This window comes from Bufo gargarizans, chromosome 9 (assembly GCF_014858855.1).
Source record: "Bufo gargarizans isolate SCDJY-AF-19 chromosome 9, ASM1485885v1, whole genome shotgun sequence".
In the NCBI taxonomy this organism is placed as follows: Eukaryota; Metazoa; Chordata; class Amphibia; order Anura; family Bufonidae; genus Bufo; species Bufo gargarizans.
The window spans coordinates 179,687,765-179,708,405 of record NC_058088.1 but is presented as its reverse complement, the minus strand read 5'-3'; the positions used below and the strand labels follow the sequence as shown (position 1 = coordinate 179,708,405).

Below are 20,641 nucleotides of genomic sequence, written 5' to 3'. Positions count from 1 at the left end.
TCTCCTGACTCTCCCCCTCGCCCCCTGCATCCAAAAAGTCTCACCAGAAATTTGCTGATCCTCTGCCCCAGCTCCTTCAGGGCAGGAGCTAAATTCTTGTTGGCCTTCACTTTATCTGCGGAGCTCGCGCTACAAGAGGAAGAAGCATATTAATAGAGAACAACAAGCAGAGGTACTATAGAGCATAATGTACGGTGACAAGCTGCTTGCCGGAAAGTCATCTGATCAACGGGGGTACCCACCGGATAGGCCGTCAATATCAAAGTCTCAAAAATCTCTTTAAGGAACTGGAGAAGAACAATCTCTTCAAGATCTTTGCTTGCCGTCAGTGAATGTGGCACTTTAAGGCCACTTCAAAACAAGCAGTGTGTGTCAGCGAGAGCACCTGTCATGACCTCCCAGCACTACTGGGGTAACATAGCATTATATTGATTTAAGATGCTATGCAACCCTTACAGTTCTGGAATGTATTGTATAGCACTGACATAATGCTGTCAGTGTTATCCAATACATTCCAGAACTGTAAGGGTTACATTGCATCATAAATCAATATAAAGCTATGCGAACCCGGCAGTGCTGGGACGTCAGGATGGGAGCTGTCTGATACTCACGCTGCGAGTCTGGAGCGTGAAACTCGCTCATGTGAAACCAGCCTAAAGGTTATGAACACCTTCGGGGCAATTTTTTTTTTAATAATTGCATTTTATTCATTTTGGGCTAAAAATCCGCAATTGCGGACAAGAATAGGACATGCTCTATATTTTTTGCCGAGCCGCGGAACGGAACTACGGATGTGTCCGCATCTTTTGCGGGCCCATTGAAATGAATGGGTCCGCACACGTTCCGCAAAATTGCGGAACGTATTCGGACTCATTCATACGGTTGTGTGAATGAGCCCTTACACTGACACACAGCAGCAGACTCTTCAGTTATGTGATAAGAACTTGATGAGGACTGGCTTCACACTGAATGGAATCCTTCCATTCACTGACAGCAAGCAGTGGCTACACACGGTGAGGAAGTGATAAAGACCACAGAGTCTGTCTATAAACGTACCTGGGTGGTTTGTAAAAGGACAATCCCTGCAGGAATCTTTCTCCATAGCGGTCGAGCTCTGCCTTGATTTGAATCTGCCAAGTAAAGCACATTACATTTGGTCAGAGGAAGCACAGAGTGTTTAAGGAGATGGCCTGGTTCTGTTGGGAGTCCAGGCTGTTTAGTAGGGGGGCAGGAAGGTGACGTGAGGTTGGTGATGGAGTAGCCGGTCAGACTTGGTGAGCACTTACAGGATCTCTCATAGCGGAGCGGCCGAGCAGGATGGTCCACAGCTCCCGGCTGCTTCTGCAAAAACAAAGTTGCGGATCAATTAGGCGAATACGAGGAAGATCGGGGAAGGCGATACCGAGGCCGCGACAGATCATGGGACACGTGACAGCAACACGTCAAGACTGCAGCCAATGGATGTCCGGCCTGGTCAATCTGTGATAACGGCAAGACATCATGGGGGGCCCCAGGATCACCCTCGTGGCGATGGCTATAGGACCGTTAAACCTAGAAGTATAGTCGCCCGCTGCTTCAGTCTTATGGAATCCCTGCAGAGAACACAGGGTGTAATCTCACGCTGGAGACTGGCTGAAGGGGCGGGGCATAGTTATCCAAGGGGAGGGGCTTGGATATTTTTTTTGTCCTGTGGCGGAAGAGTCAGAGGGGGGAGGCCCCTGCTGCAGTCCACTGACTTACACAGACACAGGGGGACACAACATATTTGTGTGTGGGCACTACCTGGCGGATGCCGTCTGTGAAGTCCATGCTCTCTGGAGGCCGCCTCCTGCGTGGGGGCGCTCTCTAAAGCTTGTTGCCACCTGCCAGGAAGCTCTTTTTTTAAGGCTGCTGCCTGCGAAGGGAAGCTCTCTGAGGCCATCACCTCCTGCAAGGGACGCTCTTTAAAAGCCATTGCGCCTCCTGCGAGGGGGAGCTCTCTTAAAGGCTGTGGCTACTTGTGAGAGCGCTCTCTGAAGGACGCCGCCTGTGAGGGGGTTCTCTCTAAAGGCCCGTCGCCATCTGCGAGGGGGGAGCTCTCTAAAGGCCGTCATCTCCTGCGAGGGGGGAGCCACCTGCGAGAAGGGCGCTCTCTAAAAGCAGACAACCTGCAAAGGGGGAGCTCTCTAAAGGCCGTTGTCACCTCCTATGAGGGGGGGGGGGGCTCTCTAAAGACAGTCGTCACCTCCTACGAGGGGGGGGGGGGGGGAGCCGCCTGCGAGGGGGGAGCTCTCTAAAGGCAGACAACCTGCAAAGGGGAGCTCTCTAAAAGCCGTCGTCCCCTCCTGCGAGCGGGGCTCTCTAAAGGCCGTTGTAACCTCCTACGAGGGGGGGGGAGCTCTCCAACGGCCGTCAAGACGCCTGCGAAGAGGGCGCTCTCTAAGTCATCACCTCCTGCGAAAAAGGGGGCTCTCTAAAGGCCGACGCCACTTACAAGGAGGGCGCTCTCTAAGTCGTCACTTCCTATGAGGGGAGAGCTCTCTAACGCCCGTCGAGCCGCCTGCGAGGGGGGAGCACTGCAAATGCCGCCGTCACCTGCTGCGAGGGGGGAGCTCTGCAAATGCCGCCGTCACCAGCTGCGAGGGGGGAGCTCTCTAACGGACGTCAAGACGCCTGCGAGGGGGGAGCTCTCTAAAGGCCGCCGTCACCTGCTGCGAGGGGGGAGCTCTCTAAAGGCCGCCGTCACCTGCCGCGAGGGGGGAGCTCTCTAAATGCCGGAGTCACCTGCCGCGAGGGGGGAGCTCTCTAACGGCCGGAGTCACCTGCCGCGAGGGGGGAGCTCTCTAACGGCCGCCGTCACCTGCCGCGAGGGGGGAGCTCTCTAACGGCCGCCGTCACCTGCCGCGAGGGGGGAGCTCTCTAACGGCCGCCGTCACCTGCCGCGAGGGGGGAGCTCTCTAACGGCCGCCGTCACCTGCTGCGAGGGGGGAGCTCTCTAACGGCCGCCGTCACCTGCTGCGAGGGGGGAGCTCTCTAACGGCCGCCGTCACCTGCTGCGAGGGGGGAGCTCTCTAAATGCCGCCGTCACCTGCTGCGAGAGGGGAGCTCTCTAAATGCCGCCGTCACCTGCTGCGAGGGGGGAGCTCTCTAAATGCCGCCGTCACCTGCTGCGAGGGGGGAGCTCTCTAAATGCCGCCGTCACCTGCTGCGAGGATGGAGCTCTCTAAATGCCGGAGTCACCTGCCGCGAGGGGGGAGCTCTCTAACGGCCGCCGTCACCTGCCGCGAGGGGGGAGCTCTCTAAATGCCGCCGTCACCTGCTGCGAGGGGGGAGCTCTCTAAATGCCGCCGTCACCTGCTGCGAGGGGGGAGCTCTCTAACGGCCGCCGTCACCTGCTGCGAGGGGGGAGCTCTCTAACGGCCGCCGTCACCTGCTGCGAGGGGGGAGCTCTCTAACGGCCGCCGTCACCTGCTGCGAGGGGGGAGCTCTCTAACGGCCGCCGTCACCTGCTGCGAGGGGGGAGCTCTCTAACGGCCGCCGTCACCTGCTGCGAGGGGGGAGCTCTCTAAATGCCGCCGTCACCTGCTGCGAGGGGGGAGCTCTCTAAATGCCGCCGTCACCTGCTGCGAGGGGGGAGCTCTCTAACGGCCGCCGTCACCTGCGGCGAGGGGGGAGCTCTCTAAATGCCACCGTCACCTGCTGCGAGGGGGGAGCTCTCTAAATGCCGCCGTCACCTGCTGCGAGGGGGGAGCTCTCTAAATGCCGGAGTCACCTGCCGCGAGGGGGGAGCTCTCTAACGGCCGCCGTCACCTGCCGCGAGGGGGGAGCTCTCTAAATGCCGCCGTCACCTGCTGCGAGGGGGGAGCTCTCTAAAGGCCGCCGTCACCTGCTGCGAGGGGGGAGCTCTCTAAAGGCCGCCGTCACCTGCTGCGAGAGGGGAGCTCTCTAAATGCCGCCGTCACCTGCCGCGAGGGGGGAGCTCTCTAAATGCCACCGTCACCTGCTGCGAGGGGGGAGCTCTCTAAATGCTGCCGTCACCTGCTGCGGAGAGGGCACTCTCTATAGGCCGTCACCTCCTGAGAGGGTGGAGGCGCTGCACTAGAATGTGTGTCAGGGACAGGGTTGACAGTCTCCGTACCCCCGACCCTCATGCTGGGAGTTGTAGCTCTATACACTATTCATAAGGAATCCTGTGGTGGGGTCTTAGCAACAAACACGTTGATAAGCATGCTGGGAGTTGTCTCCTGTAACTTGGTGACTGATGAGAGTCGTAGTTTAATAATTATGCTCAACTGCCTGGAAGTTTGTACTTCTGTACGTTAGGCGCCCAGAGCATGCTGGGAGTTGTAGTTGGAAAGAGACCGCTCTGAGGCAAAGGATATTCTGTGAGCAGTTATGAAGCGCCCGCTGGGAGTTGTAGTTCGCCACACACCGGAGCTCTCCCTGCACACAGCCCGCATCTCACACTCTCCCGCCCTTTCCCATTTAAACGTAACCCGCTCCCAGCTTCCGGTGGTGGCCGCCGCCGCCGGTCTCTCCTCGCCGTCACGTATCCTTTACCTCTCGTCCAGGCCCCCGGCAGCCGCCATCTTCACTTTTTTTTTTTTTTCCTGCCGCACACGTGACTAACTAGACCGGGCCGCGGTCCGTACGTCACGTGACCGACCACATTATAACTCGGAGGTGAACGCCTCACTCCTGGCGGAAGTGGGCACTCTCCGTGACGTCACTTCCCGCCAGGTGACCGGAATACAACATGGCGCTGTCCAAGGTAAAGGTGGATAACGAGACGAGGGCAGGCGTGCTGCTGGTAGCCGGGGGGCATATAGTTATCTAATCTGTCCCTTTATACCGCACTCTTTACCCAGGGAGGGGGTGTCTAGACCGGATACATTGTAGCAAACCCTCAGCTGAGGTTTTAACCTGTGGATTTAAACAATAATATGCGCTTTCACTGACAGCAAGCAGAGGTCCTGCCAGTGGTCATGAATCCCACCTCTGGGGTTGAAGTTGGGGGGTCCTGCTGGGCAGAGAATGGATGGGCATTAGCCAAGCATGTGAGCGGTGACATCCCTGACCCCATAGAAGTGTATGGAGAGAGCGGATGTGGGATCGATGCCGGATCTGTACCCATCAGACATTTAGGGTAAATCCATAGGATACCCCTTTAATATTGCCCACCACTGGGAACCTTCCCTTTAAATAAACACCTACCTGCTGACTCCATGGGGAGGACATGGGCCCCCATTCTCCCGCCTCAGGCAGTTATGGCACATCATGTGGAAATGCCACAAATGTTTAACTGAGAGAGAATTGTCCATTTAAAGGGGTTGTCCCCTTTACAGAATAAAGGTGCACCCCCTATCAGCTGATTGCCACAGCTCTGCTTTCAACATAAGACGTTAGGTAGGTAAATACACTACCTATCTTGTACTGATCCCAAGCTACAGTCTGTTCTTTAACCCAGAGCTGTATTCACAATTCTGCAAGCTTCAGAGCTGAAATCTTCCAGTATTCCTTGCAGGCTCAATGTCTACACAGGGCTTATATTCTCGTGCTTTGCTTTCTGCAGAATGCCTTATTGCAGGGAATGCTCAACCTGCGGCCCTCCGGCTGTTGTAAAACTACAACTCCCACAATGCCCCTCTGTAGGCTGTCAGGGAATGATGGGAGTTGTAGTTTTGTAACAGCTGGGGGGCTGCAGGTTGAGGATGCCTGCTGTAGGCTGTCAGGGAATGATGGGAGTTGTAGTTTTGCAACAGCTGGAGGGCCGCAGGTTGAGCATGCCTGCCTTATTGCATTGGGGGAGCTCAGTTTTAGCAGGTAGGGTGTGTCTGATGACAATCGTATTGTCTATTCCCAGCAGAATTGTGCACGCAGCTCTGGAGTTTAATGTAGTCTGTAACTCAAGATCTGTTGTGTATGCCAGTGTTTCCCAACCAGTGTGCCTCCAGCTGTTGCAAAACTACAACTCCCAGCATTCCCGCACAACCAAAGGCTGTCCGGGCATGCTGGGAGTTGTAGTTTTGCAACAGCTGGAGGCACACTGGTTGGGAAACACTGGTGTATGGGATGTACACAGATCAGCCATAGCCTTAAAAGGCTTTTCCGAGTTATTTTTACTGCTCTGTGGGGGGTCCAAAATCCGGGACCCCCGCCGATCAGCTGTTTGAGAAGGCGGTTGCGCTCCTGTGAGTGCGGTGGCCTTCTCCAAGCTCCGTACGTAGTATAGTGGTCGTGCTTGGTATTGCACTCAGCCCCATTCACTTCAAGGAGCTGAGTTACGTCTAGGCCTGGCCTAGGAGAAGCTGCAAGAAGGACGCTGCACTACTGCGAGCCCCTCTGCCTTCTCCCACCGATCAGATACTGAGGATAGGTCCGATGGATGTGTCCTTCATGCAGCAGCTCTCTTCCTGAAAATGTTAGTTTCTAACCGCATATATGGCTGGTAGCAGTTGCAGGATGGAACGGAGCATGTGCGACCACCTCATCAAAGTGGACAGAGAGATGAGGAAAAGAACAAACAGCAGCTGGCGCTATACAGATAGATGCTATTGAATAACACATTGGTAATAGTAAATTCTTAGTTACATGAAATTGCAGAAGTATTCAGACCCAGTTGTTGGTTTGAAAAATGCGGAATATTTTTAATGGGACAACCCCTTTAACGAGATGCGCTGTAGAGGTACTCTTTAAAGATGGCGCCGGTCACAGACATTTATTCCCCTGGGATGCCATAATCAATTGTGACCACAGCATCTCGGGCGGCAGCGCTCTCCGGTTCAGAATGGCTTCCCCATGCTGAGATTCGTTGGTTGTCATAGGCCAGAGCCTGTGCGAGGCAACCAAACCTATCGCAGGTGGAATATACCAAATTTCCCATTCATTACTGTATTAACTCACAGTAGTGTATGGGAAAAGCAATCTAATGATTTTGTTCAGGTCCCTTAGGGGGCTTAAAAAAACCTGTTCCTTATTAGAAAGTTGTTTTAATGTGATGGTTGATCAGTGTATGTTGGTTACTACTAGGACTCTGAGCACTTTTATTTTATTTATTTTTTTTAGGCATGAGGGGCTCTGACAGGCACACAGATGACAGCACAGAAGGAGTTTGCACGCATCGCTAACACTGAAGCAGCAGTGATAACGAAATCCAGGAAAGCCACCATCATGGTGAACAAGCTGTTGGTGGCGGAGTCTCTGGTGGTGTTCTGCATCGTCCTAAGCGTCCATGCAGTAGTGTGGGACCGTTTCTCCTGGTGCGCCTTGGCCTTGGCCGTGCAGACGTTTTACGTGCAGCACAAATGGGACAGATTGTTGCAGTCTGGCGGAGCAGTATTTCAGTACAGATCCTCTGCCAACAGCGGCCTTCTGCCAGCCAGCATGATCATCCCCCTGCTTGGCATTGTCATCCGAGAGAGGTGTAAAGCTTCTGGTAACGTTTACTTTGAGAGGTATGGAGTAGTGGTATCCGCCACCGGGATGACCTTAGCCTATTTCCTTTCCATAATTGCACTAGGGATCACGAAACCTGTACCGAAAAACACCTGCATAGTGTCGGGCGCCGCCGGCAGTGCCATTCTCTACACCATGAAGAACTCTCTGGCCGTGTCAGAAGTCATCGAGGTTCTGGAGGTGCTCCTCATCTTTGTATACCTTAGCATGATTCTCCTGTACCTGATGCCACGCTGCTTCACGCCCGGAGAAGCCTTGCTCGTTCTCGGCGGACTCAGCTTCGTCCTTAACCAGCTTATCAAACGTTCTTTAAATGCGGCGGGTGGCAAAGGAGATCCTGCAGATTACCTGCTGCTGGTCACCCTGGTGGCTCTGGTCCTTCTGGGAATTATCTTCTCAGCCTTGTTCTTTTTCATGGATTCCTCCACTTGGACCTCCTCGTTGTTCTTCTACTTGATGACGGCTGTGTTGGGTCTGGGAATCTTTGTGCCGTGGTTACAGTACCTTATCAAGAGGCAGCCCCTCTTCTGGCTGGTGGAGTTCCTGGTGCAGAGCTGGACCCGTCTCTATCTCCTTAGCTATTGGGTGTTGCTGGCTCTGTCAGCTTGCGTCATCGTTCTCTACCAGAACTCTAAGCGGACTCCGGACTCTAAGAAGCTTCAAGTGTCCACGGTGACTCGCAAGTACTTCCACTTCCTTGCAGTGGCCACGTACATACCTGGTATTCTGTACGACATGCAGCTGCTCTTCGTCGCCTCCGTGGCCTGCTTGGCCGTCTTCGTGCTCCTAGAATATATTCGCTACTTCCGAATCAGACCGCTGGGACAGACGTTACGGCAGCTGCTGACTCTCTTCTTGGACGAGAGGGACAGCGGTCCTCTGATTCTCACGCACATTTACCTTCTCCTAGGGATGTCTCTTCCGGTCTGGCTGTTTCCAAGACTTTGTGCCGCCTCTCTCTCCAGCCCTTCTACTTTGCTTCCCTATTGTGGGGTGCTAGCGGTGGGTGTAGGAGGACACCATAGCCTCTGTTTGTGGCAGCAGCATGGGCGAGATTAAATGGCCTGGCACCAAGAAGACGTTTGAAGGCACCATGATGGGGATATTTGCCCAGGTCATTGCAGTCGCCTTGATTCTCATCTTAGACACTAATGTGAACATGAACAGCGGCTACGGGTGGTTACTGGGCTCCATCACCCTGGTGTCGCTGTTAGAAGCTTTCACCACCCAGATCGACAATCTGTTGCTGCCCCTGTACCTGCACATCCTTCTGATGATCTAAGAAGAGGGTCATCAAGCCTTGAGGAAGTCATCGCGATGACACTGCTGGTCACCAGACCATGGTCTAGGGGGATACACCAGGAGCCCAGCCAGGTGTGTTAGAGAGGGATGAAATTGAATAGGGTCATGTTTCCGGCACACCCGGACAGGCGGTTAAAGGGAAACTACAGAATGGTACCATAATAATGGAGACTGATCTGACCTACAGTATAGAACACAGAAATGCACTCAATGAAGGAAGTGGGGAGACCAAATAGGACAAAATGTGAGCAAACGTCACCCATCATCAAATGCTTCTCTGGCTTAGGATAAATAAAGTTGATACAAACCAGGACCTGAAGAGCCGATTTGGTGCAGTTCGTAGCCATCATCCTGAGCGCTGTTACTGCCCGAGTAGCCAAGATCTGCCTTTGGGCACCTAACGTCATGTATGTGCCTTTCTTGCACTTGTTTGTAGCAACTTTATTTATAAGGATCTGGTACAGAGTCGTCCTTTGGACGCAGGGGGCCCGAATCACCGCTGGCTCATGCAGGCCCATGCACCGAATCACAGATGGCGTTGAGAAACGGAGGCATCTACAAGAGGAAGGCACCACCGAGTGGTGGAAGCCGATTCTCAAGGGTTTGCCTTGCTCTCTGCGGTTGGTTGGAAAGAGGATGAGATGTACAGTCCTCTGCCAGATGCTCTACGGGCGCTACCTCTGCAGAATACCTCCCCACATACATCTAATATTTCCGTTAGGCCGCATACACACGGGTCTGCAAAACACGTGCACTAGCCATGTTAAACCTGCATGACTGTGCAGACCCCTTTTCATCAATGGGTCCAAGATGCGGCGAAAGACAGGACGGGTTATCTTTTGTGTCGCAGCGGTACAGACCCAGAAGGGTTTTTCCTGTGCGACCGGGTCCGTTCCTCCGCGCCGCAAAAGATAGAACATGTCTTGTCTTTTGCCACGGATCACGGACCCATTAAAGACAATGCAGGATGCGGGCTGCACACGGCTGTTGCCCGTAATTTGCGGATTCACGGTTTGAATGGTCTTGTGAATGCGGCCATATTTCTTTCCTGCGTACCCTATCGCCTTCTTATTTTTGTAGCAGTCCTCTACACGCACTTTGAAGTCATTACCTTAATTGCGACAACAGTATTATCACAGATTTGAATACTCAGGTTGTCAGGATACAGTAATCATGTAGGACGCTGTATTGTTATAACCAGATTAGAATTTCAGATTTCTGAAATTTCCATATGCATGGTACTGTCACTTTAAATGTATACAAAAAAAAACACCGATATTTGGTGTAAGTCGAAAAGTTTTTGGGAAATAAATGTGTCTTCTGTATTTTTGGTGTCTCTGAGTGTAATAGTTCAGCAAAATTCCTTCAATGCATCAGACATGAGAATTGCATGAGATCCTGGAACTTCATAAGACCAGTAGCGGAAGACTAAGCGAAGATGACCAGTTTTCGGGTTGTATAAGAATAGAAATAGCGCCACTCGCTGTGCCTAGTATTACAGATTCAGTCACTTAAAATGGTGCAGAGCTGCAGTACCTGACACAGTCTGACGGACAAGAATGTCACTGGTCCTGGGGGGTCAAAGTACATTTTAAGGCTTTGGACACCTTTTTACATAGGTTAGTAGTTACCTTAAAAGTTGTGCTAAGTTCGTCTGCAATCCTCATTCATTATCAGACCCCCTGCTCGTTTTTCTAGACGTTCTTCTATGTAATATATGCCGGATCTGTGTGTCCAGGATGCTGCTATCTTCTCTAGCTCTCATGTGTGACTTAACCCTCCTCATCCTCTGCCTTCAGATTCTGCCATGGGTTCCCTCTTCTCTCCCTTCAGACTACCATGTGTGTGCTTGCCCCCCCTCTCCAGCCACACTCTGATCTGCCCTGTGCATTCTCCTTTCTGTTGCTATCTCTAATGCCTCATTCAGTGTTTGGTCAGTGATTTTGAGCCAAAACCAGGCGCGGTTCTAAACGCAGAACAGCTGCAGATCTTTCCCTTATACCTTATGTCTGCGGAGGCTCCAGTCCTGGTTTTGGCTCATAATCACTGATGTGTGAATGAGACAACCCTGAGAGAAGGGAGGGAGAGAGCAGTCACAGCCAATGTTCTGACCTATCAGCAGGGCAGCCAGCTAGGTGAAGGACATACACATGCTCTGCAGCAGCAAAGTGGTAGGAAATCTTTATTGAAGACGATCAAGGAAGTTGCTTGGGGTTGTCTGGTCGATTTTTCAATATTTTGTTAAAAAAACAGCTCAGAAAGGTGTGAAATGCTAAAAATAAAATCTTACCAATCCCTGCTCCCATTACAATGCTTTCTGTTCCTCTGTGTTACGGATCAGCGGGTGTGAACCCACTGTGCCACTGACTGGCTATACTCTGGAGGGGCATGTCTAAGCAACTACCTGGTTTTCACTAGAGCCTCAGATGGTGAGGATAGACTTGAGCCGTTAGGGTAGTTGCCAGGAGCTACTCCAGAGCAGTCCCCGAGTCAGAGGCAGCTGGTCCAGGAGATACCTGAGTAGGTACCAGCAGTACAGCGTAGTCAGGCAGGCGTGGTCATTACCAGGAGCACACAGTGCAGGATCAAGGAGGAAGCAGAGGCGTAGTCAGAGCAGGCAATCCAGCTCTGCAACAGGAGAGTCAATGCAAGCAGGCAGGGAACAGACGAGAAGCAGAGTCCAGGAAAGAAGCGTAAATCAGGAGCACACGTGAGTATCAGGAACTTAGCAAGCACAAGGACCTTGACACTGAGGAACCTGGGCAGGGGCCGAGCCACCTTAATACTTGCCGGGGAGCCTGGGTTGGTCAGTGAGGTCACACTGACCCAACCCCTGCAGCCCAGGGAGTGACGCATGACACCCCCAGACACCAACAACAAAAGCATGCTGTGGCCAGGGCTGAATGGAACCCGTGGAGCGGAATCCTCAGCAACAGAGTCCAGGACTGCAGCGGCGGACAGAAGAATCATCGCTGAGCGCAGGGGAACAGTGGCGTACTGCAGCGGCTGTTACACTCGGGCAGTCAGTACTTCCTTATACCTCTCATCACGCGGGAAATGACTACTCAGCCAATCACTGGCCGCACTGGTGACTTGCTTCCGCCAGTGATTGGCCGAGCGGTTGTATCCTGTGGGCTGAGCAGGACCAGAAAGTCAGGAATAGGAGGAGCGGGGACCTGATCATTACTATGGTTATACAGATGAAGGAGAAGGACGACACATCAAGTTCTCATCGCTGGCTCTTCTCATGTGTATAAGGATGGAAAGGGGAGTTCTTGGCTTGGTTGTAACCTGGAGAGAAGAAATAATGTAATTAGAGAGTCCGAAGTAAGAAATAGGTCCAGGATAAAAAAAAACTGCGCCACACCTGTCAACAGGATGGATGTTGTATTGCAACTCAGCTCCTGAGCTGCAGTACCGCACATATCCTCTGGATAGTTGTGGCGCTGTTTTTGAAAGACAGCAGCCATGTTTTTTTGTAATCATGGACAATCCCTTTAAGGCGTGTACACTACATAGTCCTAATTGCGCAGCCTCTACCTTAGGACATTGGGATGTCATGTGCACTGTGTAATATTACATTTCCCCTGCGGCTTTCTCTTTCAGTAGACAAACCACTGACAAGCACCAGAGGCGACGCCTGGCTATTTAGACCTTCAGGGGCAATGCCTTTATTAAAAATACTTAACCCTTCTATCATAAGGGGTTAACTGTTTGTCTAGCTGCTCCTCTGATAAACCTCTAAAAGTTCATAAAGACTTATTTAAAGGGTCTGTCTCGCCTCAGATAGGATATGCCCCCACTGTCTGATCCTCTGGGACCCGCACCTATGTCTAGAACAGAGCCCCCAAAGTGAAGGAGGGCACACAACGCATGTGCGGCCACCCTCCACTCATTCCTATGGGAGCACCAAAAATTACCGAGCACGCAGTCCCATTGAAAATGAATGGGAAGAGCACAGCGCGGCCACCGATCTGTTCACTTCTATGCTGGCTTGGCTATTTTCGGCAGTCCCATAGGAATGAAAGGAGGGCGGCCACGCATGCGCAGTGTGCCCTTCTTCACTTTGCAGGCTCTGTTCTAAAGATAGGTACGGGTTTTACACCCTCCTAGAGATATGCCACCATTGTCTGACTTTAAGCCACGTTCTTATCAGCAAGATAAGAATTCTGCTATGATGAGTGTTTATGAGGTCAGGAGATCAGAGATAAGGAGCCGTCAGCTGAGCTGCCAGACGGGAAAAATACAGAGCCTGCTTCTAGAGAATCTCAAGGCTGTACAGAGAAAAGGGCTCAACATCTTTAATAAAGACCAGTTGAAAAAATTATTAACTCAGAATGTGTACAATACTAAAAAATTATGCCCCCCCAAAGGTATTCTTAGACTTTAATCATAGCCAACCCATCCCCAAGCGGTATAGTGCAATTCCTCAAAGGGATATATGCTCCAGCACTAACACTATGAATCAGCCTAGGACTGGAAGACTATGGTCACCATTTTTCTTTCCATTGAGAGGATCTATCAAACAGCCCATCCAATCTCAGCTTCCTGCACACTCGTGAAGACCTGGATGGACGGCCATGTTTTCTGGTGGTCGGGCCGGTCCTTACCAGTTCTCCGGACTCCAGGTCGTATTCTGGGACTCCATGACATGGAAGGAGTAGGCGTGACGAGAGTTCGGTGAAGTGTTCAGATCACTTTTGTGCACAACTTCTCCGTGGATCAGAACTAGTCCTCCTAGTGGTGAGTGAAGGTAGGAACAAAGCATTCTGGGTAACTGGTATGACTTATACTGTATATTGTCCCCATGATAAACATGAATGGCACAACCAACATCTCTAGGACTACTGTGTGCATTAAAGTCTCCATCCATATCCAGTCTCCTATATGACTGTGTGGGGACTGCCTTAAAGGGGTATACCAGCTTTTAGATATTGCTGACTTTTGCTTGAATGGCAGCTGCACTACCCCGACACTGCCTCTACCCCGTACATGGCGCCTTCTGCTTCCAGCTCCATCCACTGTTTAGTTTCCGGGGCGAAATAACCGATAAGTGGGGGTTCGGACCCCTCACCAGTCAGATACTGACGACCTATCCTGAGCTCCTGACTGGACAATTCCTTTAATTATAACCCCATGTATTGATATAGTTATTTTTAGGATAAGCTTAATGTACCTTCGGGCACCGGGGCTGGAACAAACTGGTCATCGCTGTAGATGGGCTCTTCCCCAACGAACGCCGTGCAGGGTATGGAGCCTGGCGGTGTGCGCACCATACAACGCGATATTCCAGCTTAGGAAGGAGATAGATAGCGGTGAAGCGGCAGCCATAGTGATCTCTTTTAGGTCCATATTAAAAGGCGCAAATCCCGGACCAACCGTGGGTCTACTGACCCAAATAGCATCATAGGGATCATAAGAGAATTTATGGCTGTAATACAAACACAACCATATGGCGGTATTCCGGAGCCCAGTATTTGTATAGACTGGTATGACTATTACGTACATGCATGCTCAGCCAGAGGACATAAAACATGATGCCGCTTATCTCTGGATTTTGCTATAACCTTCCAACCGATCCATAAAATGGGGAGAGATCAGCATTTACATATAGACCTAGCCTAGTATTCACATAGAGGGGGGGGCTCCCCTCTCGCGTCTTACCCCGGTGTGAACCTGGAATAAACCGCAGGCAGCCATTGTCTTCATTAGCATCTTCTACCGCGATCCAGAACCCTACCATCCGACCGAGAGGCTCCGTGTGCAGGAAGGTGGCATCTTGGTGCGGGGTCACTGATACAGAAGACAGAGGCGGTCATACACCTAGGACTGGTGCCAGTGGAAGGCTATTACTCCCTCCCCCATCCATCCTATACACATGCATGCTCAGCCCGGGCCAAGCATAGGGAAAGCGGAAGAAGCCGCCGGCTTCCTTGAGAACATAGGATTGAGCATGCTGATATCTAAATGCCCGATCCTTCTTTACCATTGGGAGAAAGTCGGGATACCCCCATAGGCATCGGGTGGCCGCCTTAACTGGTTCTGGCACTTTTTCCACATTGCATTATTCTGGTTCTTACCTTCCCCTCCAATGTTAGGTTGCTGGAAAAAAAAAAAAAAAGCATAATGAATGACATATTATATATGTAATAACCGGCATCTCTGGTGCCATACAGATACTATAGGGTTACCTTAAATATATACATGCTCTGCACTATCACAGGCTTCACGAGGCCCAGCCGCCGACCCACCTCCTGTGTACAGAAATTCACAGATGAAGGCTACACGAACTAGTCTACTTTTACTCAGGGTGAGTTCAGATCGGAGCTTTTTGTGCTGCCACCTAGTGGTGAAATAACGGTAAAGTTGTTTCCAATCCAGGATTACAAGGGGGTTTTCCGAGTGTCGTATACTGATGACTTATCCTCAGGACGGGTCATCAGTATGTGATCGGCAGGGGTCTGACACCCGGGACTCCCGCCGATCCAAGGAGCAACATGGCCTTGCAGCTTATCCAGCACAGCGCCGTCCATTATATAGTGGCTGAGCTTTGTATTGCAGCTCAGAATGGGCCATATAAATAAGGGCTCATGCACACAAGCGTATATTTTTTTCAGTTTCCATTTTTATTTTTTTTTTTTTATTTTTTTTTTACAGGTCCATTTATTTCAATGGAGCTTGAAAAAAAACGGAAATGACGCATTCCGTAAAAAAAAAATATTGAAAATGCCCTATTCTTGTCCGTTTCCAACACAGAGGTGTGAAATTGTTTTCTGGGACCCAGTAGGGACAGCATGTAATATTTGTAATATAATATGCAAATGAGTAGTTTGGTGCAATGAGGGTGTCACCGTTGCACCTTGTCACAAAGATCCACTCCTTATGGCAGCCAGTCCCCTCTGCCTTGATTGACAGGGCCAGGCAGTGGCGATGTGATCTCTCCTGGCCCTGTGCCGTCACTTTGGCAATCGTCGCACGCGCAGTACAGTCCTAATGCGGCACAATCGACTTAAGCGTGGGCAAGCGTCAGGGCTATACTGCGCATGCGCCGATTGCCAAAGCGACAGCTCAGGTGCAAGTACACAGAGCCGGGAGAGATTCTATTGCCACTGCCTGGCCCTGTCAATCTAAAGCAGGGGGTGGGGATAGCGGTGATAAGGAGCAGTGCAACGGTGACAGCCCTCATTGCACTAAACCCCTTTATCACAAAGACTTATCCCATTCATTTTCAGGGGGTAGAGTTTTGATGATTTGTCCGCTCACCTGTAGTTTTGGGGAGTGCGTAACCCTTTTATATACCGGATTATGTGCGTGTAAAGCTGCAAGAAGCAAACAAGAGCACATACATGAAACACATCAGGAAGAAGTCAGGTGCGTGTAGCCATGTTGTAGGATGAATTAGTATTCACCATAATGAGTAACCCAGGTCCAAGGATTATAAAAAAGGTGGCTGCTTCCTTCCACAAAACAGCGCCACCCCCGTCCACAGGTGGTGTGCGGTAATGCAGCTCAGTCCCATTCTCTTCCATGGAGCTGAGCGGCAGTGCTAGACACACCCTGCGGACTGGGGCGACGCTGAAAGCAGCCATGTTTTTCTAATCCTGGCCTCTATCCCTAAGGATTTGGGATAGAGTAAGACTTCCTATACCAAGCTGGACATAACCGCCGTCTCCTGTATTTACTGTCAGATTGGCCACAATTAAAGGGACTGTGTGAGAGTTGCATCTTTCCCTGCAGAAACATCGCCACCTAGGAGCTATGTCTGGTACTGCAGCACTTACATTACACTGAAATACCAGGCAGGGCTCCCCTCCTGCTGCAACATCCACTCGCCTTGGCTAAAGCAGCTTACAGCACCCCCCAAGGGTCAGTTTGAGGGGGGTTAAAACCCCTATCTAAAAGCACACGCCTCACTTATAAAGGGGATCCTCATGTCATCAATATCAGATCGGTGGGGGCCCAACTCCTGGCGCACCCAAGATCAGCCGTGGCGTTCAAACTATGGCTGCAGCCTCTTCATACTATACTAAGCACAGCGCCATCCATTGTATAGTGGCTGTGCTGGGTACTGCAGCTCAATCCTATTCACTTCAATGGGCCCACGTGACGTCACAGGCCGAGGAATAGGTTGAAGATCTTGTCCAAGCACCGCCGCCCCCTTCAGGCAACTGATCGGCATGGAGCCGGGAGCCGTACCCCCACTGATCAATATTAAATGCCGTAAAATCCCTTTAATAGAAACTATTAACGATAGGAATGAAAAGTATTTTTCTTACCATGTCCTATTTTATTCACAGATTTTTCTCTTTCCACCAGAAAGTCACCTGAAGAACAGATAATGCGGCATAAATATTACGGGCACGGCGGGTGCCACCATGAGGTCTGCAATGCCAAGAGCCAACCACTAATGGAGAGTGGTACACAGATGCAGAAACAGTGCCCCTCTAGTCAACAGGGTGTGTCTGGTATTGCAGTTTATTCCATTTAAAAGGGCATCTGTCAGCAGTTTTGTGCCTATGACACTGACTGACCCGTTGCATGTGCACTTGGCAGCTGAAGGCATCTGTACTGTTCCTATGTTCATATGAGAAAAATGATGTTTTAATATATGCAAATGAGCCTCTAGGAGCAACGGGGGCGTTACCATTACACCTAGAGGCTCTGCTTTCTCTGCAACTGCCGCGTCCTCTGCACTTTGATTGACAGGGCCAGGCAGTGAAAATGTCATCACACCAATCAAAATGCAGGGAGAGCGACAGTTGCAGAGAGAGCTGAGCCTCTAGGTGTAACGGCGACGCCCCCGTTGCTCCTAGAGGCTCATTTGCATATAATAAAACATCATTTTTATCAGCAATGCGGGCACATAGGAACATGGGACCAACACAGATGTCTTCAGCTGCCAACAGGTCAGCCAGTTTTATAGGTACAAAACTGCTGACAGATGCCCTTTAAGTGCAAAACCAACGACGGCGGAGGCGCTGTTTCTGGACCATAGCAGACCCCTTTTCTCAAACCCCCGTGCCTTCAGCCTTCATGTCCACATAAATAAAACCGCTCTCACCTTGGTCACTGAACACTCCTTTCTCAAAGAAGAAGCGGATCTTGTCCCCGCTATGCAGGAAATAATCAGCGCTTCCCTGTCAGGGAAACAATGGAGAGCTGGTCACACCTTCGTCTTCCTTCTCCCAAACTTATGCAACTTCCACTTAAAGTGGCCATACTCGGAGGTAGCGGCCCATCATTTGCTTGAGGGTGTGTTACGCTGGGGGGAGGGGAAGGCACTTCCTTATCCTTTGTTCTCATGGGGTATAAGCTGCCCCCCAGAGGTGCCCGGTAGCGGTTGCTTGGCTGAGCTGAGCATGCATGTGTACAGGGAGGCGTATGGTCATCGTAAGATGGAGTTTTATGCCCCTTGATTTTCTAGACCCCTGAAAGAAAAATCTACCCGGTAATACAGTGGGGGGTCTTAAAGGGGTATGCCAACATGACAACTCTCTACTATACTGAAGCTAGCCTAAGCAATTAGCTGGAGAAGTTCTGGCCTGGTCTGGGGCAAATGAATGGCCGTCCAAGTGCTACATGGCCGGGCTGAGATCTCCATAGCGGGCGCCATTGTGTACGACAGTGGCTGACCTGCAATACCACAAACCACCTCTAGTCAGGTGTGGCACTGTTTCGAGAAGAAAGCAGACATTTTTATCTAATCCTGTGCAACCCCCTTTAATTTTAGGACATGGGGTAACGATAAAACCACTGAATACTATTTAAAAAAACATAAAATAGCTAAAAACCTGAGCTTTCAGTTGTTCTTCCTGCTGTGTAGAAAACTCTGTGCGGCAGTGCGGGGGGACGTCCGTGTCCCATATTATCCTCCTGATCTCCTCCTTCATAGACTCGCACTCTTCATGGCTGAAAAGTCCTTCCAGGACCAGGTAGCCATCTTCACGGAACTGCAAAACGGATCCAGTATTAGACAAAAGGATCAGGAATTTTTCAGGCCTCCAGCAGGTGGCGCCATTTTCTCATTGACTCTGCTGTCAACTCATTTACTGAAGACTGGCATCTTAATAGGCGCCACCAATTTATTACCTACGGCACTTTTAAAAAGTGGGGAGAGCAGTAGGAAAAAAAAAAAAAAAAGTTGCAAATCTTTTTTTTTTTTTGCGCAAAATGTAATTCGTGCAAATTTTGCTAAAAATTTTAACAAGCGTAAAGCCTTTGGAAATGACCCCCATCTGCAGCAAAATGCTCATGTATTACATCATACAGCAATAAACCGATTGTTGGGGGTCTCAGAGCTAGGACCCCCAGTAATCAGCCGTCAGTGGGGGGTCCTTACCCAGAGCTGAAACCCCTCATGATCAATAGAACGAAGGGTCCCAAGCCTTCGTCGTTCCTCACTGCGAGACCAGCGGGTTGGATTGCAGCGGTGGTCGCGCCACTCGCCCTGGGGCTCCCTATGGTTGATCAGGGGGCGCGCTCGATCACCAATCCGGTTATGCCGTGAGGAGGCACCAGGGGCTCTGGACGACCCCCTCCCCCCCCCCCACTACCCCTTTCTAATCATTGGTGGAGGTCCCATCGATCAGACACTTATCACCTATCCTTCAGATAAGTCCATCGTGTGAAGACCCCTTTAATCAGCCAATCAGCAGCGCATCCGTAATATGGTGCCCTTAAAGGTCCATTCTGTACCGCCATATGTCGCTCATTTCATATGGACACACATGGGGGTACTTTCACTGTGCTCCATCGAATGACGCACTATGGCGCTATTCACAGGCGCACCACATGGTCCTGTAGGGACTCTACGTACCGCCATATAGGCTCCGGACACCCATGTATGATATTGCTTGTCCGTGACCAAGCCGAAGGTTAATCCGCCCGGTGGCAGTTACATAGGGACGGCCATGTGCTGCACTAATCCTGCTCCCTCTGCGCCTGTGGCTTCTTCTTACCGACCCTTAGGTGGAATTATACGCGTGGTACATCCATAGGAGCCTATGTGCGCCAGTCTGCTCCACCTGTACAGGCGGAGCAGCACCAGATCTCACCTTCTGCACCTGCTCGTCCGTCACCAGAGCCATGTCGAGGAGGACAGAGCTGCCTGCAACCTTCTGACCAGTGGAGGATGGGAGGACAGATGAAGCTGTCAGATAATGAGAGGCCCCAGCATACCAGCACCCGTCATGTGATCACTGTCAGCTGACCTGCCGCCGGCCGGGAGTTTAGCTAAAAAAAAAAAAAGAAATTATAATAAATAATAATAATTTTGATCAATCCTGAGCATTGTCCTGCTGAACGACCTCCTCAACCCTTGATTGATTGTGTGACACCAGAGGAGGGCGCTGTGGAACCAGGGCTCCCCAGAAATAGAATAATTTGGCTGATCTCTTTCACAAACAGCGCCACTCCTGTCAACGAGGCGGTGTGTGGTATTGCAATTCGACTTCGCTGAGCAGAATGAGACTAAGCTGCAATACTGCACACAGCCTGTGGACAGGGGTGGCGCTGTTTGTGGAAGAAAGCAGCCATGTTTTTCTAATCCTGGACGATCCCTTTATTATTATCAAGTGTTGTTCAGTAGATCTTCATGTTCAAAGCCGTCAATGTATAGTTAAAGGGGTTCTCCCATGACTGATGTAGAAATGAAAATCAGACATCATAGAGTACAGGACAATCTCTTTTTAAACAAAGCTAGAACCGGCCTCGGACCTCACATGGATCCAGAGATCTCCCCATTCATTGCTAGATTTCTTTCAAGCTGGAAGCTCGGGGGGGTGTCCTTTATTTTTATTTTTTCTAGCACAACTCAGGGGGCGTGTCTTTTCTTCTGCCGCTCTCTCCCTATCACAGCTCAAAGGGGTGTGTCCTTTCTGCTGCAGTTCTTTTTCTATCACAACTC

The 20,641-nt window shown here is 50.9% G+C and overlaps 3 protein-coding genes across 5 annotated transcripts in view; 1 reads left to right on the top strand and 2 right to left on the bottom strand.

Moving 5' to 3' along the window:
• The window catches only part of NUP188 (nucleoporin 188), a 42,871-nt gene extending 38,211 nt beyond the window's left edge, over positions 1-4,660 (bottom strand). For both annotated transcript variants that reach the window (XM_044306490.1, XM_044306491.1), the window contains exons 1-4: positions 4,540-4,660; positions 1,287-1,341; positions 1,057-1,130; positions 45-129 (exon numbers count right to left, since the gene is read on the bottom strand). In XM_044306490.1, coding sequence (XP_044162425.1) covers positions 45-129; positions 1,057-1,130; positions 1,287-1,341; positions 4,540-4,568 — 243 coding nt within the window. In that variant the 5' untranslated portion in view covers positions 4,569-4,660. The remainder of the gene's footprint in view (positions 1-44; positions 130-1,056; positions 1,131-1,286; positions 1,342-4,539) is intronic.
• A 34-nt stretch (positions 4,661-4,694) lies between these two features.
• On the top strand, positions 4,695-10,055 carry DOLK (dolichol kinase). The gene is given in 3 exon segments (XM_044305774.1): positions 4,695-4,750; positions 7,045-8,448; positions 8,450-10,055. Coding segments are annotated over 2 exon segments (1,644 nt in total). The 5' UTR covers positions 4,695-4,750; positions 7,045-7,071; the 3' UTR covers positions 8,717-10,055.
• Positions 10,056-10,905: 850 nt separating this feature from the next.
• PHYHD1 (phytanoyl-CoA dioxygenase domain containing 1) lies at positions 10,906-19,964 on the bottom strand. 2 transcript variants are annotated; one of them, XM_044305794.1, is made up of 11 exons: positions 19,791-19,964; positions 18,528-18,686; positions 17,798-17,873; positions 17,013-17,060; positions 16,000-16,055; positions 14,928-14,990; positions 14,817-14,838; positions 14,401-14,529; positions 13,913-14,029; positions 13,347-13,473; positions 10,906-12,027 (listed from the first exon to the last, which is right to left on the bottom strand). In XM_044305794.1, the coding sequence occupies exons 1-11, from the start codon at positions 19,821-19,823 to the stop codon at positions 11,982-11,984; spliced, it is 876 nt and encodes a 291-aa protein (XP_044161729.1). In that variant the 5' UTR covers positions 19,824-19,964; the 3' UTR covers positions 10,906-11,981. The 2 variants fall into 2 exon arrangements, with proteins under 2 accessions (XP_044161729.1, XP_044161730.1); XM_044305795.1 differs by lacking the exon at positions 19,791-19,964 and adding an exon at positions 19,553-19,731.
• Positions 19,965-20,641: the final 677 nt, after the last annotated feature.